Source organism: Cervus canadensis, chromosome 28 (assembly GCF_019320065.1).
Source record: "Cervus canadensis isolate Bull #8, Minnesota chromosome 28, ASM1932006v1, whole genome shotgun sequence".
Classification (NCBI taxonomy): domain Eukaryota; kingdom Metazoa; phylum Chordata; class Mammalia; order Artiodactyla; family Cervidae; genus Cervus; species Cervus canadensis.
The window spans coordinates 4,646,699-4,671,653 of NC_057413.1; the positions used below are offsets into that span (position 1 = coordinate 4,646,699).

General features: G+C 54.2%; 1 protein-coding gene and 1 long non-coding RNA gene across 3 annotated transcripts; one reads left to right on the top strand and one right to left on the bottom strand.

The window, feature by feature from the left end:
- Positions 1-173: 173 nt before the first annotated feature.
- Positions 174-24,487, bottom strand: TXNDC5 (thioredoxin domain containing 5). Of its 2 annotated transcripts, none has more exons than XM_043450200.1 (10): positions 24,163-24,487; positions 20,652-20,801; positions 15,022-15,127; positions 9,120-9,216; positions 6,569-6,684; positions 5,416-5,502; positions 4,634-4,777; positions 2,728-2,810; positions 1,379-1,508; positions 174-489 (listed from the first exon to the last, which is right to left on the bottom strand). In XM_043450200.1, exons 1-10 carry the CDS (start codon positions 24,441-24,443, stop codon positions 367-369), a joined length of 1,317 nt encoding a protein of 438 aa, XP_043306135.1. In that variant the 5' UTR covers positions 24,444-24,487; the 3' UTR covers positions 174-366. The 2 variants fall into 2 exon arrangements, with proteins under 2 accessions (XP_043306135.1, XP_043306136.1); XM_043450201.1 differs by lacking the exon at positions 24,163-24,487 and adding an exon at positions 23,044-23,398.
- On the top strand, positions 17,565-20,838 carry LOC122429667. Its single transcript, XR_006266081.1, has 2 exons — positions 17,565-20,406; positions 20,499-20,838. It is a non-coding gene; the product is annotated as an uncharacterized LOC122429667 (long non-coding RNA).
- Positions 24,488-24,955: the final 468 nt, after the last annotated feature.

A 24,955-nucleotide genomic window follows, 5' to 3' on the forward strand; every position in this document is an offset into this window, starting at 1 on the left:
GCTTTGGATGACGCTGTCACCACAATCACTCAGGAGCCAAGAGTAGTCTGGCAGTTGGGTTTTCCTGGACTCTATTTTAGTCTCCAAGGAAACCATTTCGATTTCACCAAGAGCAGATTAAAGCAGGGAACGGATGGTAGGTCGCCACCGAAAATATTTAGTTTGCAAAGGGATCGTGAGTTACACATTTACTTAGAGAAACTTAAGAATCTGTAGGGTGTGTTGGCTTAAAAACACACACAGAGAAGATAGCACGAGTTTAGTACATTCGGATCTCCGAGTCACCACTGCGGGGAAGCCGGGAGCGGCCGAGACGCGGCGCCCCATCGTGCCCAGCGCCAGGCGGGAGGTGGCGTCCAGCCGGGCTCACAGCTCATCCTTCGCCTGACGCAGGACGAAGCGGTGCAAGGAATCCAGGTCGCGGCCCCCGCTGTGCTCGCTGACCTTTTCTCCACCTCGGAAAAGCAGCAGTGTGGGATAGCCTCGTACCTTAAAGAAAAGCAAAGCTTAAAAAACAGCCTGAATCATGCACAAAGGAAAAGCAGAAAAGATCCTTGAGTTGTGCCCAAGGAAGGCTACAGCTAGATTTTCAGAGCACACAGACCCTCAGAAAACGACCTGAGGCTGCAGAAAGCAGAGCCTTGGGGCTCAAACCCAAACGAAACACTGTCAAGATTAGCATCGAGGAGGGCCTTCACCCTGAACCGGCGGCTTGGACTTTCACACCAGCCCTGGGGAGCTGGTGCGGCTGGCGGGGGCCTGAGACTCTGCACCTGTCTGCTACAGCTCACCTCTTTTCTCTTTAAAACACAGACACACCGTCTTCTAGTAAGCAGATGACATCTGTGCTATTATCTCTTCTAATAAACTCCAGAGGCCTCAGAAGTGTTTTAAGCAAACAATACAAGTTGAAAAACAGAAATCGCAAGTGTTCTAGGCCATTTGATGGTGCTAATGGCATGGAAAAAAGGCAACAGTTGTATGAAGAAGCCAAGCCACGCGCCTACCCTGCTGGTGCAGCCCTCCCAGCGGGAAAGTGTAGGATCAAACACTTCCTGGATGGAGCGCCGCCCCGTGTCTGAAAAGCAAGCTCCTCAGGCGTTTTACGAGGAAGGCGACGCGCCAGCTGCCTGTTTGGTCAACGAGAATGGTCCTGCAGGTGGTGGCCCAGCCTCCAGCCAGGTAGGAAAGCCTCACCCCCACCCACCACCACAGAATCGTGTGCACTCACAGAGGAAAGCCTCTCTTTTGGGAGAGCAGCTCTTTTGCTTTTCAAATGAGAAAGAAAAAAACGTCAAGACTCTCAGAAGGACACACACACTTTGTTGAGCAGATGAGCGCAGCGTGAGTGACCTGGGATGAGGCCCCGCGGACCCACCGAGTACTTGCCGCAGAGGCTGCGTTCGGCAGTGCAGTCCACCTCGGCGATGGTGACCTCCGCCAAGCCGGGGAATTCCTTCTTGGAGAGCTCCTCCCAGGTCGGGGCCAGGTCCTTGCAGTGCCCGCACCTGGGGACAGAACGTGACAGTGCCTCTGAGGTGCTGGGTCCGCTCAGCCATGCGCCGCTGCCCAGACGGCCTCCTGGGCCCGAGTTTATAAACGTCTGCCTCTCCTGCCGGTGCATCGGCGTTCCCCCATCCCCGAATCCAAACCCAAGGCGGCATTCAGATAACCGGACAGACACAACACAGTCTGAGAACAAGGTTTAGCTCTGAAACCTTCTCTGCGGGAAACTGCGGGCTCCCTGGTTTATGAGTGTACCAGGAACAGGAGGAGATGAACTGGAAATGAGACACTTTTTAAAAAAACAATCACTTGAATACCAAAAGCAGGTTCGATTTCTTATGGTGTGAAATGTTCAAGACAATTTGAAGCTTCCTTGAGGCTTCGGCGACGCGCTGTGAGCAGGGAGGCACTGAGCCCCGTTCCAACCCCCCTCCCCCTCTACAATCTGCTGTCCTTACACTCGATCTGCACAGCTGTAGGTTTACCAAAAACCTGGAAATACCTAAATTTTAAAGGCATCATTTACTCGTGTTTCTATTCTTTAAGGACAGACAACCCCGAGTCACATGCTCCGTAGCGGTTACTCGCGAGCACTTGGGACGAGACCAACAGAGGAGCAGACGTGACCGTGGTGACGATACTTGTTCGTATCGTCAGGATCCTACATTCTCCTCCACATTTTTTCCAAATGGGCTGTTTCAAGACAAAGCTCTCTTCCCACGTCACAGCTAAGGAAACGGTTCCAGAGATCTAAGGGGCTGCCAGGGTCACAGGTGCGAGGCACAGCCCGGAACGCGCTGTCCCCCCGCCGCCTCTGCTCCGGGACGGGCAGGGCAGTGACCGACATGCTGCACGGCCCCAGCGGCGACCCAAGTTCCAACATCAGAGACGGAGGGCCAAGGCTGAGCTGCAACGGCCGTCTATGGGGAGAGCGCCCAGATCCCACTCAGCTTCAACCTGACGCTGGCTGTGATGGCCATCTTCTGTTTTTAATGTTTTCTCCCAAGTAAACTGAGCTTGAACCTCCTCCACACACCAAACTCCCACCTACCTGAATCCAGGAGCCATGTGGTAACACTTCCTTTTCCCTGAGAGCACGACTATGTGTAAGCGTGCTATGTGTCCACAACACTGAGGCTGGAGGCTCCGCGTGAGCGCAGAAAGTCAGGATGTGACCTGAGGGCGTGACGACAGAGCAGTTTCTGACCAACAGCCACTTACCATGGAGCATAAAACTTGACGAAGGTTATGCCTTCTGCGACGGCATCATCGAAGTTCCTCTCCGTCAGCGTCAACACGGTGCCCTGGGGAGGGAAAAGCCACCACTCAAATACAGCAGAGGCAGCAGCCTGGGTCAAGTTTCGGGACCCCGGAAATACAAGTCAGACATCTGCAAAATGGTGTAATGTGTGCTCCAAGGCTACACACCAACACCTGCGCAACTCGCCTTTCACAGAACAGCAGTAACTAATCACCGGGCCCACGGTCCGGAGCCCAGGGGATGCGGGGCGGCGGGGCGGGCCACGCCTCGGTCTGCACCTCGCCGGCTTGGAGCCCCAAACACTGACCCCAGTCCAGACTGCCTGGCCTCCCTGCACTCTCTACACATGTTGCTCTTCTCGCTGGTTCTATGCTCTCATCTGTGGATTCATGGAGAGTTTCTTCTCTAAGGACCTTAAGAGAAGCACAGGCACTGTTGTGTTTTACAGATAACAGGCTGCTTTCCGTCTTAAAATTCAAAGTTAATGTGAATCTGAACTCTGGAGAATTCAGGGCAAAGGGGCCGCGAGGCAGTCTGCTCTAAGCACGTCCATCTGGATGGTTCCTTACGGAATTGTATCCGCTCCTCCAAAAGTGGACCTGCGATCCTCACGTGGGAGCAAGAACACGGGGGTGCATCACGTGACTGCAGCACCATGGCCGCCCCCTCGGGTCTGGCACGGGGTCCTGGTGTCAGCGCCCAGGAGGCCGTCCGGACCTGCCACCTTTCTGTCCGGAGAGGTGACCACACTCCCTGAAAAGATCTTAATGGTGGAAAATGATTATAAATAGAAACCGTCTGGGCTTGATGAAAACATCACGGTATATAATTAGACTGGATCTGGGATGACGTTTACAACCACTGAGACACACACTCCCCCTGACATAGGGTCCATAACTACAAAATCATTTGTTTACTTCTTAAACCAAAACATCAACGTTTAACCAACATCCACGCGGTCCCCAGGCGCCGAGGTTCCCGCTCAGGGCGGAGGAGGCCCACCGCGGTGAGGCGGGGGTAGGCAGCCCCTGGTTTTCCAAGCACAGAGGCCTGGCCTCGGGGTGTGGTGACTCCAGCCAGTCACGACCGCCCTGTGACCACTCAGGCTGGAGGGTCACTGGCGGGGAGGGCAGGGCGTCCTCCCCAGGACCGAGGCTCCCCGTCCTGGGGTAGAACCCCACGGGCCGTGTGGACGGAATCAGCAACACGAGGACTCCATTTAGGAACTGAGCTGAGCAAACACGATTCTGACTCGTCAAGTAATCTCATTCCCACCCCTGGCTTCGGCACCTATGTAAAGCTGCAGACATGGGACCCAACTCATCTCGGGAGACAGACATCGGCTTCAGACGCACACCCCGCCCAGCCCGGAGCACCAGGCCCCAAACTCGGTGCACCGTCCCCTGGACACCCAGCGCCTGCCCGGCATCCCTGGCCAGGCTCCCCACCCCGATGCACTGCTGGAGCTGGACTCGCCTCGGCTGCGGGGGCCCAACGCCGCCCACCTCCAGATACAACCCTTTCCCGTCTCCTTCACACGGGCTTCACCAGGCAGCTTTCTTCAAGTCCCGGCCTGCTCCAAGCCCGCCACTGGCTCCCTACAGACCTAAGACCCTTGCGGGCTGAAAAGGCCTTCCCGGTGCAGCGGCCACCGCCTCTCCCCCTTGTCCTCCTCGCCCTGCCCTCCCGCGCCGTCCCGGACACGGCTGGCTGACCCCCGCCCGTCGGGGCAGCCCCTCCGGCAAATACCCACTGGCCCCTCATCTGTTCGCTGACACAAGGGCAGCGATGACTGCATCCAAGGGAAGAACGGTCCCAAAACGTGGACCGCGGGCTGTCCCCACAGCGTCCCTGGCGGGCACCCACCTGGTCGGCCGCGGGCTCAGCGGCCAGCGCCGGGGCCTCCGAGGGCTGGGCGGGCTCTGGGGCGGCCCGCCCCACGCTCTGCAGCTGCGACTCCACGTACTCCCTCAGCGAGTCCAGGTCCCGCTTGCCCTTGTACTGGTCCACCTGTCGGGGCACGGGCGCAGGTCAGGGCTGAGGGGCTGCCCCCTGCCTGCCCAGGACTCAGGCCTTCAGATGTCTCCCTCTGGGGGTCCCGGCCCCGTGGTGTCTGCTGCGCAAACGTCAAGGGAAGGCATAAATGATCAGCCGAAGCTCTGCTCTGAGCAGAGAGCTTGACAGGGCCTCCCTTCAGGGGAACCGAGGTCACCAGGTCTGGGCGCTGTCCATCGGGCAGGGGCGCAGTGGACGCTGACCCCCCCAAAGGTCGGGACCAGGACTGTGGACTCAGCTTCTTCTGAAGATAGCCCGAGCCTCCGGCGCTGCGTGTTAACACCTGGCGGCCCCTCTCCACCGTCAGGTCTCACCAGGGAAGGCTAGGAGCCTCTCGCCCCGTGGCGTGTGCGCCTTCAAACCAGGGCCCGAACCGCCTGTGCCGGCAGCTGCGCCAGTGAGCTCAGTGGCTCACCGCGCCCGGCTCTCTGTGGTCGCACGGACGGCAGCCTGCCAGGCTCCTCTGTCCACGGGGATTCTTGCCTGGAGAATCCCAGCCCACTGGAGTGGGCTGCTGTGCTCTCTCAACCCACGACAGCTCACCTGGCGCAAAGACACAGCTCCCGTCTCCACACGGAGACCCCAAGACGTACCTTTTTGCCATCTCGGAACCAGAGGAGCGTGGGATAACCTCGGACTTGGTTTCCTGAGCAGAGTTCGTAGTGCTGCGTGCAGTCCACCTGGAGAGAAAGACCGCATGCCCAGTCAGTCTCTCTGAGGGCCTTCCTGACCAACCATCTGTCGGACACTCAGCATTTTCAGAAAGGAAACTACTCGAATCCCCCATGGGCAGTGTCTGCAGCTTCTAGAGAGACCTCTCCCAACAGCTGCTCAGACGCCCCTGAGCAGAGTGGGCAGGGGAATGAGATGTCCTTCAGAGACGCAACTTATTTTCACTCAAAAACTCCAGCTTTTAGGAAGCGATCATTTACCCTAAGGAGGTTAACAGGTAGAAAAAGGGACCCTACCCTGACACCTGGAGAGGGGATGGCCTGCTGCTGGGGACAGAGACCCCCCCGCCAGTCACAAAGCAAGCTGAAAAACGTCCCCAGGTCTACAGCCAGACCACCCTCAACACGCCTGATCTGGTCTGATCTTGAAAGCTAAGCAGGGTAGAGCCTGGTAAGAACTTCGATGGGAAAAATGTCTTCTCAGGTTCAAGCTTACAGCGTTTTAAGAGCAAAGGGAAAAAAAGTCATCAATTTTAAATAGGAGTATTTGGACTATAATAAAAAGACAAAACTGAAAAACCCAGTGGTTAGGCTCCACTTCTGCCTTCCCCACGTGAAGCAGGAAAGGATTCCCGGCAGCAGGGTGAGCAGGCGGGGCTCACTTTGGGTGGGTCTTTTGTACCCCGGCTGGGCGTGGAGCCGAGGTCCTTTAGGAACCAGCTCCTCGGTGAGACCCAGGGTGGATGGTCTCCGAGGGCATCCAGTGAACATTCTCTACGGCTCCGTCCCAGGTCTTGGCAGAAAGGCTTCTGGGGCTGCCAGTCCAGAACCGGCCACTGCTTCAAAATAAACCAAGGAGCCAAAGCCCTAATTTTAATCTCTAGAATGTGGAAAAGCCAGCACTCTCAAAACCAGGTTGCCATCTGTGAAAGTGAAATGAATTATCAACTGGCACGCTAAATGGAATTAATAAATCAAGTTTGCAACGACATGCACAGAATGAATAATGGGCTACTCGGCTAATTAATCCAGCCAAAGGCCATCTATTTCCAGTTTAATAGGGGCGCTCACTCACCTTGCCAATCTTGACAGTTTCGGAGTGTTCAAGGCCCAGAGCCAGCTGCTCCCAGGTCGGAGCCAGAGCTTTGCAGTGACCACACCACGGGGCGAAGAACTTGATGAAGTGGTCTCCTTCAGGGGGAGAAGGCGGGGAGGGGGAGACAGTGATTTACAGCCACCCACACAGACAGAATGGGCATGTATCAGCTTTGTCTTCCTGCAAAGCTCAACTCAGGATGAACCCTTCAACTGGTAAGAAGTGACTCCCCATCAAATACGTCTCTATCCCTGAGTTCATGACCATCCTTAGAAAGGAATTTGTCACCTTTGAAGGACACCAGGGAACCAACTCATTATTTGGAAAACTGGCAATAAAGGGTAAGAAACAGGCACTTTATAGCCTGTCTTTCCTGAGATGAACTGCACTCCGGATAACGGAGTGATAAACAAGGGCCAGTTACCTCTAGCTGAAAAAATATAAAGAAGGGACGCTGTCATTTCAGCAGTGGTGTTGGCTGGCATCGCTGGTGAATTACGGATCTAGGCAGTGATGAGCAAGGCTGCTGACATCAGAGAGAGACTGCCCAGCCATGCAGTCGCGCTCACACCCCTCAAAATATCAAACACAGAGCGAAAAGGGCCCGAGATCCAACTGCCAGCTCACAGGGAATAAAGACATGAGGGCCCGGGGCCAGGGAAGCTGTATTCCACACCCTGGGACCATGACAAGTCCCCACTGCGGGGACCGTGCAGGTCAGATAGTCTGTGTGCTCAGCAAACTTCTAGAAGGCAAGGAAGAGAGAGCTGAGGGAACACAGAGACTGAGAGACACTTAGGAGAGAGATTTAAAAAAGCAGAGAGGGAGAGCAGACTCAACTGCTGTGCTGTAGAGCACATGTGGGGGATAAAACCGGAAAGCAAAGTAAGTGGTAGTTTCCGCATGGTCAGGCAGCGGGCGGGAGAGGAGGGCCGGGGCCTGAGCTGGACAGTGGTTACAGAGTGACCACTTTATGACCATTCACTGCCCCTACACTGCTTTCTGTATCTGGCTTTTCACAATAAAACAGAAGATTAAAAAAAACAACTAAGACTTGAGTATCACTCTCTTGGCTAGGAAGTAAACCACATCATGACTGAGAGACTGGACTTTTATCTTGGCTCTTGACCTTGACCAGCCTAGGGCCAAGAAAGGCGTCAGGCTGCAGGCAGGGAGAGGAGACCAGCGGCCCTAACGGGACCCAGGCTCCGAGTCAGGCTCGCCAAGGGGATGCTCACAGGGCAACTGGTCAGCGCGGCAGGGAGGCATCTGAGGGAGGTGGGGGAAACTTGCTTCGACAGTCAATATTTTGTACCAACTGTACCTCAGTTCTTTCACACAAACGAAATATATATATATATGTTAGCAGCTGGTCTGCAAGGCTGGAACCATGTCTCCCCAGACAGGCCCCTCACCATCCTGAGCTGTGAGGTGGAGACAGCGGGTCCAGGATGTCCAGGAGCCTCATGGGGAGCGGGATCAGGGCCGGCGGGGCACCGCTTTCCCGGCAGACCCGCAGGCCAGCGGCCAAGGACTCGGCCCCTCGGCGGGTGACCCACTCAGGGGGTCGGGGCTGCGCTTTGGCTGGTTCTGGTAACACAACCGGCGGGGAGTCCAAGCCTGACTCAAAGTGACTCCCGGAGGACAGAAACCCTGAAGGTCCACTCCCAAAGCATCGGGACCAACAATGACCTTTAATTAAAAATGGAACGTGGCTGCAGGCATCAGAACAAATGATTCCAGCCTTGGAGCAGGTGGGTTTTCACTCCCAGCAGGCAGGACCCAGGAGGCCTGACACAACTTTAAGCCCTTTTTCAGAAAGGTTCTGCCTCAGTCGCATAGAAGATCTCTCTCCACGGCAGCATCTGAGCGCAGAGGTCAGCCTGGCGGCTGGGTTCCTGTCCAAGCCCTTCACTGCTGAGCTGAGGCTTCTGAGCGTGTGTAGAGAGGTCCTACGCACATTACTACCGTCAGAAACTGTGCTCGGGCCACTCTGACATTGAGGAGAGGAACATGTGGTGTCAGAAGAGTGGTTTAAGGGTGAAGAACACCTATCCTGATTGGTGTGTTACAACGGTCCCAACTAAATTCTGCTTTAAACAGGTACACCTTTGTTTCTGCCTCAGGTCAGTAAGTACACGATTAAGACTAACAGAAACAAACATTTCACCATCCAACGGTGCAGGTCCAGCCTATGCACAAATTAGCTAAGTGCACGCAGTCCCGACGTGCCGGTTCGCACACCCAAGGCTTCAGCCTGGCACCAGAACCGGCCTCTCCAACGGATGGAGACATAATCTCCAAGAGGAAGAACGCTAGACACGGGTGTCAGCGGGGCTGGATGAGTGAAACCCTGGACAAACACCACCCATGCAGTGGCCTCCGAGCCCTCGAGCAGAGCAGCGAGAGCAGCAGCCCCGGCCACGTGGCAGGTCGACCCGCCCCCAGGGGCGCAGCCCCGCCCCCAGGCACTCGCGCACGCACGCAGGCGCGCACGCACGCACGCCCGCCCGCCCGCCCGCCTGCCTACCTTGCGCCACGTGCAGCTCGAAGTTGCCGGCCGAGAGCTCATACAGGCCCTGCTTGAGCTCGGGGGTGCGAGGCGGTTCCTCCGTGGGCTCTGGAGTCTGATGGGGGAGACGGAACAAGAGTCACCACGGGTGTGTGTTGAGGGACCGTGGAGCCTATCACGGCTTCTGCCTGGAACCTTCTGCGCTCTCCTCCCTCCCCCGGCCACCTCCAGCCTCCCAGGGATGCTGCTGTGTGGAGGGGCGCCCAAGGCAGGAAGCAACTTGATCGGGGCAAGAGGCCCCTTGGCAAGTGCTGTAGGACTGATGCTCCAGGGCAACCAGGTGACAGCCAGCGGCCCCCCTCCGTCCTTTGCTGCCCTCCAACCCAACCCAACGGAGCAGACAAACTGAAGGGTGGGCCGTCCCAAACTAGCACCCCGCCCGGTTCTTGGAGAGGAGACCCAAGACGGCTGGCAGAACACAGAAGTGAGAGGCACCGAGACCCTCAGAGGTGAAGGCGGACCCAGCCACCCTTCATGCTCAGCGACAGTAGGAAGAGCCAGGAAGGAAGGTGAGACTCTGAAGAGCTGGTCAAAGGGAAAAGGTGACGAGAGGGAAAATTTGGACGGATGAACGGTTACAGAGAGAAAAACCACAGAGCAAACTTGGGCTGCACTTTTAAGAATGTAATTCATGGGACTAAGTTTGGAACAGAAACAGTGAAGGGACAAGAAGTGGCTTCTTTAAAGGCACTTCTCCAGTACCTGCGCAGACACCGGTGTGAGAACTAACTACTAACCACCAAACCACACCATCCCACATGTCTCCATTTTCTTTTAGGCCAACACACCTGTAGCGTCCAACCAGAGCAAGCAGAGGTGAAGAGATGATCACTGAGACATCACTGTCCTTCAGACATGTGGGTGTCTGTTATTCAATTCTGATCTAGGGGTTCGTATTTCCATTAAAATGAATATCCAAATTAAGTCATTAGAAGCTTTCAAAATGCTGAGAGCTCAAAGTTGGACAGAGTTGTAATTGTAAAGCACCATGAAGTTTTCTACTTCTGCTTCACTGACAATGCTAAAGCCTTTGTGTAGATCACAATGAACTTCTTAAAGAGATGGCAATACCAGACCACCTTACCGGCCTCCTGAGAAATCTGTATGCAGCTCAAGAAGCAACAGTTAGAACTGGACGTGGAACAACGGACGGGTTTCAAATTGGGAAAGGGGTACGTCAAGGCTGTATACTGTCACCCTGCTTATTTAACTTACATGCCGAGTACACGAGCAGAGGTGCTGGGCTGGAAGAAGCACAAGCTGGAAACCAATAACCTCAGATATGCAGATGACACCACCCTTATGGCAGAAAATCAAGAGGAACTAAAGAGCCTCTTGATGAAGGTAAAAGAGTAGAGTGAAAAAGCTGGCTTAAAACTCAACATTTAAAAAACTAAGATCATGGCATCTGGTCCCATCACTTCATAGAAAACAGACAGGTAAACAGTGACACACTTTATTTTCTTGGGCTCGAAAATCACAGCAAATGGCAACTGCAGCCATGAAATTAAAAGACACTTGCACCTTGGAAGCAAAGCTTTGACAAACATAGGCAGCAGATTAAAAAGCAGAGACATTACTTTGCTGACAAAAGTCCGTATAGTCAAAACTATGGTTTTTCTAGTAGTCATGTATGGGTGTGAGAGTTGGACCATAAAAAAAGCTGAGCACCAAAGAATTGATGCTTCTGTACTGTGGTGTTGGAGAAGACTCCTGAGAGTCCCTTGGACTGCAAGGAGATCCAACCAGTCCATCCTAAAGGAAACCAGTCCTGAACATTCATTGGAAGGACTGATGCTGAAGCTCCAATAGTATGGTCACTTGATGCGAAGAGCTGACTAATTAGAAAAGACCCTGATGCTGGGAAAGATTGAAGGGAGGAGGAGAAAAGGACAACAGAGGACGAGATGGTTGGGTGGCATCACTGACTCATGGACATGAGTTTGAGCAAGCTCTGGGAGTTGGTGAAGGACAAGGAAGTCTGGCGTGCTGTATTCACTGGGTCGCAAAGAATCGGACATGACTGAGCAACTGAACAGCCACATGAAGCTTTCTGCTGCTGGCTCGACTTTCACGCTCCGTTTGCGTTAAGTGCTAAGGATGTCTGAGAGAGTGATGGCTAAGGGACAGTCAGTGAGGTCCAACAAAGTGAAAGAGAAGACTGGATGTCGCTGTGTATAAGGTGTTCAAAGGGCCTGCGGTGGTAAAACGCCTGTTTCTGGCACCAAAGGAGCATGTCTTTGGTACTTGTTCCATGGCAGGTAAAGACAGATGATCATTACAGGAACTTCACAGTGTATCACAGAATGGGTACCGTCCCCAGGCTGGGGACAACGTGGGCTTAGTGTCTTAAAAAAGCAACCTGGGGCTTCCCTGGCGGTCCAGTGGTCAAGAATCCGCCTGCTGATGCAGGAAACACGGGCTTGATCTCTGGTCTGGGAAGATCCCCAGTGCAGAGGAGCAGCCAAGCCTGTGTGCCACAACTGCTGAGCGCGTGCTCTGGAGCTGATCCCTGCGGCGCGAAGCCCCCGGTGGCGGGAGGCCCCAGCCCTGAAACTAGAGAGAGCCCCCTTGCCTCAACCAGAGAAGAGCCCGTGCAGCACTGAAGACCTGGCAGAGCCAAAAATAAAGACTTTCTTTAAAAAAGAAAGCAACTCGGCACTACTCAACAGGAGCTCTAAAAGTGGTCTGGCTTTTTTATTTTTTGCCTTGCAATGTTATGTTTGGATCTATATTCTAAAAAAGTCACTCCAAAGTAGGGGAAAAAGTCTTTTACGAAGATAAAAATGTTCCTTATTACAGCGTTCTGATGACGGAAAAATTAACAACCTAAATATCCAATGACAGAAAGGGCTGAATTTTGGCATATCCACAAGATAAAATATGATCACTGTAACGATCATTCAACTATATAAAAAGATCATTAATGAAAAGAACCATGTCTGATGATGACTTAAGGAAAAAATACAGAAGGAAACAAATATAAAAATTGGAGTAGAAGGTAAGAAATGGCGATTTCCCTTGACTTTAATATACTACCATAATAATAGGAGGGAAAACCTTAAATTTATCCTGTTTAAATAGGAAAATGTATATATTAAGTTATTTAGGTATAAATACAGAAGGGCTTCCCTGGTGGTTCAGATGGCAAAGAATCTGCTTGCAACGCAGGAGACTCAGGTTCAATCCCTGGGTCGGGAAGATCGCCTGGAGAGGAAATGGCAACCCACTCCAGTATTCTTGGCTGGAGAATCACAGGGACAGAGGCAGGCTACAGCCCACGGAGTCGGAAAGAGCTGGACACGACTGAGAGACCAACACTTTCATAGAAGTTTTTTTTTAAAAGCTTTCTCTTAAAACATAGAGCAAAATTCATACTGAGAAGAATTCTGGTTTGTAATATGAAGTCTAAATACTTCAATTTTTCTGTAATAAGTCAGCCTAGCATCATTTCCAGCAATGCCCACAGCTCTGACGCCAAGATACGGCAGGGGGGTGACAGGTCCAGGGTGGGGTCCGTGTGGCCACAGCCCCAGGAGAGGCCCTGGGCGATGCTGAGCCTTGGCCTGGCCACAAGGTCCCCAGCCCTGGCCCGTGCACTGGGCTCCACCCCCAAAGGGACGTCGGCTCATGAGATGATGTCTTTCCGCCATCCTGACCCTGGCTGATGGCTTCCTGAATACAGTCATCACAGAAGACTGCCTTTTTTTTTTGGTGAAAAACTTATTTTAAATGTTTTTGGAAACTATGAACTCCCCTTTAAAATCGGCTTCTTCCCCCCCTCCAGAGAACACACACACAGAAAAAACTTTAAGTTTAAATCTATGTGAAAGTTACACCTGCTGGTCCAGCTTTCTTGTCGTGACAAAGATGCAAATTTACTGAGGGGTTTGTGGTTTCCCTGTTACCTAAAATTAGACACAGCTCTGATCAACACTTACTCAACACTGTATGCAGTGGTCTTTAGCACGCAGTTCTGGGTGGTGGTGCTCAGTCGTGTCCGACTGTGGGTAACCCTGTGGACTATAGCCCGCCAGGCTCCTTGGGCCATGGGATTTCCCAGGCAAGAACACTGGGGTGGGTTGCCATTTCCTTCTCCAGGAGATCTTTCAGACCCAGGGATCAAAACCGCGTCTCTTGCCTTGGGAGGTGGGTTCTTTACCACCGAGCCACCAGGGAAGCCCCGAGACTTTTTAGAAAGATGTGACAGAAAAGCAGCACTTGGGAAGCAGCTGGGTTTCTGATCGGCTCTGACCACTACACAGAATGTAGGGGAGAGAGGGAGGACCACACGGACACCCTGGAAGGGGACAGCAAAGACCCCTGCAATTGCCCAGACAAGCTCCAGGTCAGGGGACGCTCACCTGATGCAAGACTGCAGACTGAGCCAAGCGCTGAAATGGAAACTACATGCAAAGCCCTCCCACTCTCTCAGTGCCTCATCAGGAATGCACAGCCTGGGGACACTGGCCACCTTCGTGCTCCCATCAAGGTTCCCGCCCGGCCTCTGTAGGCCTGGACCCTCAGCATCCACCAGAAAGCTCCGCACAGGAAAGGGACACTTCGTGGAGGGCTCACGGTCGTCAGGATTTATGACAAGGTGAAGACTCTATTGTCAACTGGAGGACTGAGGTTTACAGACTTTTCTCAGGAACACATTACACGTAACTATGTCTTTAAAAAACATCCCAGTAACACAACACTGTAAGTCACTACAGTTCAATTAAAAAAAAAAAAAGACATCAGAAATCATAGTTTCCACAATTATATCCTCAGAGTAGGGAGCGGTGGCCGTTAAGACACAGAGCGCTCAGGGTATTAAATTGTGTTCTCAGCCACGCCAGTAGGGCCGTGGGGGTGTGGCCCACGGCAGTGGGGGGAGCAGGAGGTTGTGGAGGGGGGAGCTGGGGTCGGGGGGAGCGCTGAGCAGGACTGGGCACCCCAGCAGAGGCCTCGCCCCCAGTAGGCCACGAGTCCCTCTTTGGTGGTGAGGAATTAGCGTGATTTGAAGGGCACGTGAGACAGGAGTGGAGGGTGTGTTAGCACGTAGTAAGTGCACTTCTGTGGGCTGCGTTCTGAAATAGTCACCGACAACCCTGACCGCAGCCAAACACAGGATGGGAAGACGGGAGACCAAGCTGTCGGCATCGCTGGGGCCAGAGGTGGACACACAGGGCCATCACCACTGCACCCTGCCCGCCACGCAGCAGACTCTTCTTCCTACTTCTGTGCGTGTTTGAACACTTCCAGAATAAAAAGTTTCTAAAACGTCATCTTTTCCCACTAAGGTACTTAGAGAGTACTCAAATTCATAGAGACAGAATATAGGGTGATGGGTGCCAGGGGCTGGGGGAGTTAGTGTTTAATAGGAACAAGGTTTCTGCTTGCTGTCCATTTGCTCAGTCATGTCTGACTCTTTTGGGACCCCATGGACTGTAGCCCATCGGGCTCCTCTATCCACGAGATTCTCCAGGCAAGAGTACTGGAGTGGGTTGCCATTTCCTCCTCCAGGGGGTCTTCCCAACCCAGGGATCAAACCCGTGTCTCCTGCTTGGCAGGTGGGTTCTTTACCACTGAGCCACCCGGGAAGCCCGGGTTTCCACTTGGGAAGATGGAAAATTTCTGTGGGTGGATGGCTGTACCACATTAAGAATATTTAATACCACAGACTTGTACAAAAAGAGGGTAAATTTTATAGTGTATTTTATCAAAATTTTTTAAAATAGCAAAAAAAAAAAGTGAATCTTTACCTATGACATCACTGAGTCCTAAAAAAAGCTGCTTTAAGATGGTACCTAATTGGCCTCTTCACTCCCCCACGAACGCAGGAAGGAGGAGGGGTGGCCGTGTGTGTACTCACGGGCGGCTCCTCGTTCAGCGTCTGCAGCATCCAGTTTTCCAGGGCCTGGAAATCCCGGGGACCCTGGTACTTCACAGCTTCTTGACCAGGTCTGAAGAACTTCAAGCTGAAAGAGTAACAGAGGATTAGACGGAGATTTTAAAGCACTTCAAACTGCTCTGAGTAAAGAATAAACTCATTTAGTGAAGCAATCGTAAAAACAGGGTGTCAGGCGGGCTGTGGCCAGCTCACTCCTGCCCCTCCGTGGTAACGCTGGGGGAAAAAAAGGCAATGTTCGAGGAGGTGGCATATTCACTTAATCCTCCATTTAAAAAAGTTTCTCATGTTCTTCTTGAAAAACAAAACCAAGGTGAGCAAGTCAGGCTGAGCCCCCGGCCGCGAGGGTCAGGAGCAAGAGCTCCCCGGCTTCCTTGCCTGGTACTCGCTGTCCTTTCCGGCTCCAGTAGTTTTTAAGGTCTGCCGTTTGAAGAGCCACCTAGAACTGTGGTGGAAACTGACTGTTCTGCAGTCAACGTATTTCCAGGCTGTTCAACCTTCACAGGGCATGAGGCTCCAGCTACAGTGAGAGTTCAAGTTTCCAACTTTAAGCACGACCCTGACTTTGGTTGATAATGGCCTGTTCCCTTGTCCCCAGAGAAGGATCTTTTCTATTTTCCACACATACGAGCCTCTGAAGCTACCTGCAGATGGAGCACGGAGTTCTGTCTTTGGAGGGGGGCAGAGACAACACCTGGCTCAGGGGTAAAGAATTCAAGTGCCAATGCAAGAGACGCAGGTTCAACCCCTGGGTCAGGAAGATCCCCTGGAAAAGAAGAGGGCAACCCACTCCAGTATTCTTGCCTAGGAGATCCCATGGACACAGGAGCCTGGTGGGTTACAGTCCATGGGGTCTCAAAAGAGTCAGGCATGACTGAGCAACTAAACAACAACAAAAGACATCATCCGAGACCGAGATGAACACGTCCAAACCCTGGGTCACTGCCTGAGTGATGGGACAACATGCTCCCGATAAAACATAACAGAAGGCGTCAAGGGATGAAGGGAGGGGAGGGAATAATTCTTCTATTGACAGAATCAGTAGAAGGTGGCAAGGATGAAAGGGGAAATATGGCTACTAAAATACAGCTACTGAAAACAGAGAAACACAGACTAGCATTCTGGGGCAAGCCTACCCATCTAAACACCCCCTAATGCTTCCTGGCATGTATGTGGGTTTTGTTAGGAGATGCCCAATGTGCAGCATCAGAATATAAGCAGTTAAGATATAGCAGAAGTCAGAAATGTGCGTTTGGATAGCTAACCCCACAAAGGTCTTAAACTGAAGCTTCACACCAAACGAGAAAACCAACACACTGGCCGCAGAAAGCATTCTAGTGAGAATGGGCTTACCGGCCTCACCCAGAAGCTCAGATCTTGTGATGGGCTAGGGGACACCTCAACGTGACTCCAATGAAGAGTATCTCTCCCCTTCCCTGGCAGCTTATACTTTTATAACCATGACAAAAAAACCAGTCTAACTAGACTTGGCCAGTGTGTCCCTTCCTCCATGAAGTTTAACATTTCAAGTGACTCTGAACCTGCCCTCACACCTGTGACCACCGGCAGCCGCCCCCTGGAGATGCTCTGGAAACGTGCGCCAAGCCCCCGGAGGACCGGGGCAGCCCCATCCTCCACTCCTTCCTCTCGGTCAGGCGCCCCCCTCTGACAGAGCGCCTCAGGATGGAAATGAGTGGCTCCTCAGAGCATTAGAAAGAACCAGGCATTGCTGACCCCACCTCTTGTTTCTTTGCTAAGGTTAAACACGGTAGAGCCTAATCTGTCAAATTTTCCTCATTTGGTATACACTGACTGAAGCTCAACTGATTTTTAATCTCTTTCTGCTGTTGGATTAAAAACCTTTCTAGGCTGCCCAAGTCTGAGATTCTGGAGAAGTTCACAGACCCTGGGGAGAAATAAGCTTCCCTGCCGGGGCATCTGACTTCATTTTCACCGTGGATGGAGAGGCAGGCGGCGGTGGAGAGCAGGCCACCGGGTTCAAGCCCCACGGACAGCCCCAAACCTTTCTGCTGCTGCCGAGCCTCCATCGTGGCACTTGCTTTCCCAGTGAACTGTCTCTCTCTCAAGGAGACTGCAGGGGAGACAATCCCCACTGACGGGTCCCTCTGGAAAACAGCAAGATGAAGTCCTACCACCACAGATGGAATGGTGTTATGGGGTGAATAAGAGAAGGTCTGCCGGAAGTCCTGACCCATGCTACCACAGAACGTGACCTGAATTAGAAACAGGATTTGCATGGAGGCAATCAAGTTAAAATGCGGTCATTAGGGTGGGCCCTAAGACAATATGGTGTTTCCCTGATGGCTCAGTTGGAAAAGAATCTGTCTGCAATGCAGGAGACCCCGGTTTGATTCCTGGGTCGGGAAGATCCCGTGGAAAAGGGACAGGCTACCCCTTCAGTATTCCTGGGCTTCCCTTGTGGCTCAGCTGGTAAAGAATCCACTTGCAATGCAGGAGACCTGGGTTCGACCCCTGGGTTGGGAAAATCCCCTGGTGAAGGGAAAGGCTACCCACTCCAGTATTCTGGCCTGGAAAATTCCATGGACTGTACAGTCCATGAGGTCACCAGGAGTCAAACACGACTAAACAAATTTCACTTTCTTTATAAGCCATTGTGACTGGTAACTATATATAAAGGGAAATTTAGACAGAGAGACGGCACACAGGAGAAGACTGTGTTGAGGAGGAGGACTAGGGTGATGCTTCTACAAGTCAAGAACATCAAAGATTGCCAGAGCCAGGAAGAAGCAAAGGAGGATCCCCGAGGGGGTTTCAGAGCCCTGATTTTCAGCTTCTGGCCCCCAGGACCGTGAGAGTGCCTCTCTGTTCTTTTCGAGACACTCTGTGTGGCAGCCCTAAAGACCCCCTTCAGCTCTGCCCCTGCTGACATCTTCCCAGATGATAAAGATGCTTTAATGGCTCAACAGATCCCAAAACAGCTTCCCGAGCACAGGCAGCCTTCTCTACAGACCTGGGAACCCAAACTCCCTCCCTCTCCAATCCTTTACTCAGCTAAAGGTGCTAGGAAGGGTTGACACAAACACTAATGTGCTGACCCCCGCCCCCAACGCCCAGCATTTACATCATCATCTAATCCAGGCCTCAAAACGCCTCTAGAAGCCCACACAGGTCAACCTATGAAGGCCCTAAGGCCCTACATTTTATGCAGCACGCCCCTACCTCCTGCAATCTGTGAAAAGAATCTGGTGTTGGTTGTGACGGTCACAGGACTCCTTCCCAAACCATACAGTGGGAGCTGGTAATTCTCTTTAACAACTCTAAAGCAGGGTCTGGTTTTCCTGGAGGGACCAGATCTTCTAAAAACAAAATCAAGATGCCTGCTCCAATGTGGATCTTTTGGTATCTGTGAACAGCGTCTGTGGAGCCACTGACGGTGCATCCAGAGAGCTGAGACGAGCAGGTCTGGGCGGGACCCTCCGCTCCCTCTCTGACACCCCACCCAGGCCTGCTCAGCCCTGTCACTGGTTCACGGTGCACACGGCCGCACACAGCCAGCGGTTCAAGAGTGGACACCAACCATCTGTAGCTCCTGCCCCTCCAAGTCACAAGCCCTCTACAGGGACCTGGCCCCACAACGCACTAGCTGCTTCTCCGGGACGCTCTTCATCCGTTTGAGAGCAACACAGTGAAGCACAGGACAGTGATACCAACAGGCAGGTACGCAAGGCAGGAAGTTCTGTCTCTAGTGCTCCGACCCGACACAGACTTGAGATCCCGTGCCCAGGTCAGCAGGCAGTCACCGAAGATGAGAGTCCCAGAGCCCTTTATGGAAATGCCAAATCTCCGAATGTTGGGGGAAACCTTAACATGCACTGGGCACGTTCGGGCTGGTGTCTGCACACACCAGTGCGGGGGTGGGGGTGCCAGCATACTGCTTCACACTCAGAGGCTGAGGACCGCAGCCACAGCTGCAGGATATGTGAACGGCGAAGCCAGGGTCCAAACCGCCGAGCCCAGGTTCCAGCTCAGAGTGCCAGCCCCTTCCCACGCGGCCTCTCAGGTTTGAAGATCAGCTCAGGTCTCCTACAGGATTGACTTCATTCAACAGTTTGAACGGACGTGTTGGGGCCTGCAGTGCCCGACCCCTCCCCCAGCCTTCTGGAAATGGCACCTTCCCCTTTTTGAAGAAGTGCCCTTCACCCCAACATCAAATGTGGAGTCCGGAAGAGGCTACTGTCTTCCAACAAGATCCCGCCTCTCTGGCCACGAGGTCTATTTCTGGAATGAATACTCCAACCAAGGTGGGCTAATCAGCAACGGGCCTAAGCCCACCATGTCAACAGAGCAATGCAGAGCTGGCAAGGGGAGTCACCTTGAGCGGGGTGCAGAGAACCAGGCCACCTGACCCTCAGAGCTCCCACAGCCTGCAGACTAAGCCAGCCTCATCAAGCCCCTCTTTTGTTCATTTAGCCAGTTTCAACTTTTGTTCTTAAAAACTATTTTAACTGCCAAGGAAATAGAGTCTCACTTGTCAGAATGACTGCACTTTCTTTCCAACAAAAACGGCCCTTGTGCTGGTCAGGTGCGGAATAACTCTAGAAAAGAGACTAAAGAATTAACAGCGTGACGGGGCTTCCCTGATGGTCTGGGGGTAAAGACTCTGCCTTGCAATATGCAAGAGACACCAGTTCGATCGCTGGTCCAGCAGGATCCCATATGCCTTGGCGCAAATAAGCCAGTGTGCCAGAACTACTGAGCCTGGACTCTATAGAGTCGACAGCTGCAGCTACTGAAGCCCGGATGTGGAGAGCCTGTGCTCTGCAAAAAGAGAAGCCACCGTAGTGACAGGCCTGGGCCCACAAGCAGAGTAGCCCCTGCTCACCGCAACTAGAGAAAAGCCTGTGCACAGCCACAAAGACCCAGCGTAGTCAAAATCAAACAAACCTTAACAAAAAAAAAAAAAAATTAACAGAGTGACCAAAAATTTCTGACAGTCGGTATTCACTATGTAAATGTACATGGGACAATCAGATGTGACAAGACCTCATGGAGAACAACACCATTTTTGTCTGGCAGACTCGTTCTTAATTATATAAAAAGGAAAACTCGGCTAATTGAAGGCTTTTTCCAAAGTCCAAAAAAGCATCTAATACACAGCATACATATAACCCTGCCTAACAAGAGGGACTGCCGGCTCCAAGTTGGCATCGCCTCACTTCTCAGAACTACGAAGTTGCCAAAAATGTAACTTGGACTTCCTTTGGCCCGAGGTGGTTGGCGGAAAACCAAGAAAGACCTGGAGGGCGCAGAGCGCACGCCCGTCACTCACGTGGGGGTAGCCGCGCATGCGCCCGTCACTCATGTGGGGTAGCCGCGCACACCCGTCACTCACGTGGGGCAGCCGCGCACGTGCCCGTCACTCACGTGGGGCCCCCGAGCGTGCCCGTCACTCACGTGAGGTAGCCGCGCATGCACCCGTCACTCACGTGGGGTAGCCGCGCACGTGGGGCCCCCGCACACGCCCGTCACTCACGTGGGGTAGCCACGCATGCGCTCGGCACTCACATGGGGAAGCCGCGCACGTGGGGCCCCCGCGCATGGCTGTCACTCACGTGGGGTAGCCGCGCACGCCCTGGGCGGAGCACAGGTCCGAGTCAGCCGTGCAGTCCACCTTGGCCACGTACACCTTGGCGTCCTCCATGCTGTTGTACTTGTCTCCCAGGTCGTTCCAGGTTGGCTGTAGCCGCTGGCAGTGTCCACACCTGTAACAAGGGGCGGTAGGAAGTATGCTGAGCGCGAGGCGGAGGGGCCAGTCCAGCTCCTCAGCCAGCCATCTCCTAGGGTAGCGGGGCGCTCCGATCCCACCCTTGTTCACACAGCGGCGGAGACGCAGCCAACCAGCCCACCATGGCTGCGGAACCTCCTGACAGTCCCGGCAACGTTCTCAGCGAGGCGCGGCGCCCGATGCCTCTCGACTTGGCCCCTGCTGACCTCCCAGCTGACCTCTATCCACCTGCCTTGCTTCCTGGGCCGCCTCCACTGCTAGCCCTGCTGGACACACTTCCAGGTTCCCGCAAGCGCCCTATCTTGGCTGGGCCCTGGGAGTGAGCATGCCTTCCTCTGACCCTTCCTAAGCCCACCCGGCCGATCACTAGTTGTTCGGCTTGGGTGTCACTTCCTCCAGGAAGTCAGCCCGGACTCCCAAGCTGGCCGGTGTCCCCTTTCTTCTCTCCCTAGTCGGGAGAGCCCCCTCACCACTCCTCGGTGGCAGCAGCTCCGGCCTTCTCACTGCCACTGTCCCTTTAGGGTCAGGTCTCCTACACCATGTAACCCACTCTCTCCAAATACAAACCAGCCTCCGAATGAAATCAGTTCTGCATTCTCACCAGTGAGAAGCTTATTTAAAAAAAAAAACAAACTTGTGGCCACTCAAAACTTCTAAATGGGCACTTACAATATTCACTGTAAGAATTTAATGACATAAGTATTTTAAAATCATCTATCATTTAAAATAATATGCTGACTTAAAATGACTGCTTCTATCATATGGCTTCAGTCATATGGCTGATCACCGTCTTTTAACTGTTGGCTGTTCACAGGGCCATACTTAAATACTGTATCACCACACTGAAAACTGGGTCTCAGACTCCAGGCGCACTTTCACAGCATTAGAGTCCATGGTCGGCTCCCCCTTCTCCTGCTGTGTACTCATGGTCTCTACCATGGAACCCCTTGCTGTAGTGCTTTTTAGAGTGCTGTCAGAACACCCAGCACTTCTGAGTTCATCCTCAAAGCAATTTCTCCATAAAATCAGTGTTAAATCCCCTTGCCTCTTCTTTTTTTCTGACAGATGACCTCACCAGAAAGCATCTAAAGGCAGCACTAGAAGACCTTGCTTTAAGCAAACCTGTTTTCCCGAAGCAACACCTTCTAGGCCACAGAAGGAAAATCCTGTTTTATGAGAGATTCAAATACAATATGAATCACTCTTTTCTGGAAGATATCTGTGAGGGAAAACCACCGTCAGATTTAAGTCGATGTGGTACAAGTGCCAAGACGACAAGCACCTTCCTTTCTACAACTGGATGCCTGAGACACGTACTAAGTGCTTAGCAATTTCCTAGTGATGGTCCCATGGGTGCCTCACAGTCGGCACCCTGGTTTTGGACCCTTGGGGCTACAGCACAAAAACTCTGAGACTGCAGCTGCAGAGGCAGTTTGTGGTCAGTAACAGAGCAAAGCCACCTGGTCCTTTCGAGGCGGCGGCCGCAACCTTGACCTCACTGTCACCAGATTCAATGTGACCCGAAAACTGGCCATACAGAAACTATTACCTGGCGCTGGCACACCTTTACCTCATACGACAGCCCTGCCTCTGCTGGGTTCAGAGCGCGCGCGCACACACACACACACACATCAATGCTATCACTGGCTCCTGCCCCCGAATCCCACGTGGGCGCTCAACATTCCAGAGACTGAAATGGAAAGAGACCAGGGGCAGCCCAGTGTATCCGAGCTGAACTCCCATCTGCTCTTCAAGTCTGCTAACTTTCAAAGTTACTTTTTCTGGGAGCATCCACCTAAAACTCTGTAAGGCACACACAATGAAACAGGAATGTAGTAGTCCTCTCCCTCACTCAGGCCAGGGCTAGATGGTGAGCATCACAGAGACTCCAAATCCAAAACTCCATTAGCACTACGATGTCTACATGTCAGTCTTTCTTTTAAAAAATAAAGGAAAAAAAAAAAAAATCCATGGGCAGACTTATTCCACAGAAGCAGACTTTACTATGTTTAACTGCAACAGCTACTCTGAGAACACCCTCCACAAAGAAACTATCCAGAGCCATTACTTTACATTTCTATATCCACTGGGTTCTAAAAATTCAGCTCCTTTGGTTCTTGAAACACAAGGTATCCCATAAATACAGTCAGTAAGTGACAGGTCTGAGCCAGACCAAAAGTGTGGATGTAACTCCAAAGGAACTGAAATGCAGTAATAACCTGAATATGAGGGGGAAGAGTTTCCTCCAACTTCTGCGGGCACATTTTCTGAACAGGCGGCTTTTCTTGGGAATCTTCTTCCTAATCCTTTTTCCATGCCTTACCCACATCTCAAGGAGGCTCCTGGCTCTGGGCAAGAACGCCAAATTCTGCAGTGAAGCCTGCAAAGGCCTGGGCCCTAGACTGGCTGGCTGCGCCGCCCAGAGAACCCCCCTCAGCGGGCATCTAGACCCTGGGAGAAGGCACTGGGTCCCTCTGCTCGTGTCAAGGACCGGGGGAGTCTCTCTCTTGGACGACTTGCAGGGCAAGTGTCTCTGGGGTCGGCACGGAGGCTCACAACAAAGCCCCCACCCGGGAACCACGGCGGGGGGGGGGGGGGGGGGGCTGCTGTCTGTTCAACGCTGTGCCTTTTCCCACCTCACACTTCCCAGATGGCCAGGCCCCAAGAAAGCGGAGGAGTGCACGACCCAGAACAGCCTTGGGTCGGGGGCCAGAGGGTCCTGTCACCCGGAGCACAGCTCGCCACGGCCCCGGAGCTGCGGAGGGGCCCCCAGGCTCCGCACGGCACCCCGATTCCCGGGGGAAGAGAAGGAACCCTCTAATGCCCGGACCACCCGCCTCCCACTTCGCGAACGCAGAGCCTCGGAGTCCCTGCGTTTCAATTAAACCCCGTCCGCCCTGCGGCGAGCGCACGGGACAGGAAGTCCACGTGTACACGCCGGACCCCGGGTGTCCGCGCGGCCGCACGTGGCTTCCGGATACCGGCCGAGCCACAGGCCGCTGCCTCCGACCAGCGCATTAGTTTGGGGCTGGGGTACGTGGTGCGGGCGGGTTCCGGGCTCCCAGCGGCCTCGAAGGACGACGAACCCTGCCCCGAACCCCCGGTGCCGGAGCTCCGGCCTTTTCCGGTTCGGCCCTCGGGGACCGCCCCCTCTCGCCCGGTCCCTGCCCCTGCGCCACGTCAACGGCGAGCGCCCGGCGCGCACCGCCCCCTGCGCCCCCAGGCGCGAAAGCCCCCAGCCCCTCGCCGGGCGCCCCAGGCCGCGGGCCCGCGCCCCCCGCCCCGGCCCCGGCCGACCAGCGCCCGCGGAGCCCCGGGCGGGCGGCGCGGCCAGTTACCAGGGCGCGAAAAACATGACGAAGTGCGCTGCGCTCTGGATGCCGTGCGTGAACATGTCGGCCGTGTACAGGTGCTTGGCGTGCGGGTCCTGCCCGTCCCCGCCGCCGGCCGCGGGGGGCCCGTCCGCCGCCACACCCGGCTCCTGGGCCCGGGCGCCCCCCCGCCCGCCGCCGGCGTCCAGCAGCAGCAGCAGCAGCAGTAGCAGCAGCGGCGGCGGCGGCATGGCCGGGACCAGGGCCCGAGGCCGAGGCGGGAGGAGGTGTCCGGCGCGCGCGGGCATCTCGGCGGGCTGGGCGCGCTCTCGCCCCGGCCGCCGGTCCCCTCCACGCCGCCCGCCCCGCCCCCGAGGCCCCGCCCCGAACCCCCGCCCTCCGCGCGCGCCCGCCTCCCCAGCCCAGACGGGCCCGCGCGCGCCCGGGGATACTCGCTGGGAGCCTGGGGGACGGGTGGGCCGGGCCCCCGACAGCCTCCCGCGCCGGCCTCCCGCACCTCAGGGCTGGAGGGACAGCTTGGGCCAATCTCGCGGGACCCCGGCGCCTCTCCAAGCCCTGCTGGGCCCGCTCTGGCGAGGGGCTGCGCCGAGGACTGGAGGGTCAGAGGGGCTCGGCGGCCACCGAGGGCGGTGTCGGCCTCGGTTCACCGCAACTACACAAAGGCGAAAAAAAGAGCGAGCTGCTGTCAGGAGAACTGAGGAAACTGAGCAGAAGTGGGCGAGGTTTACACCTGAATGAATCAAATTCTCGGACGTCAACTGTGATTCTGGGTCCGAGCCCAGGGGTGTGATGAAAACCC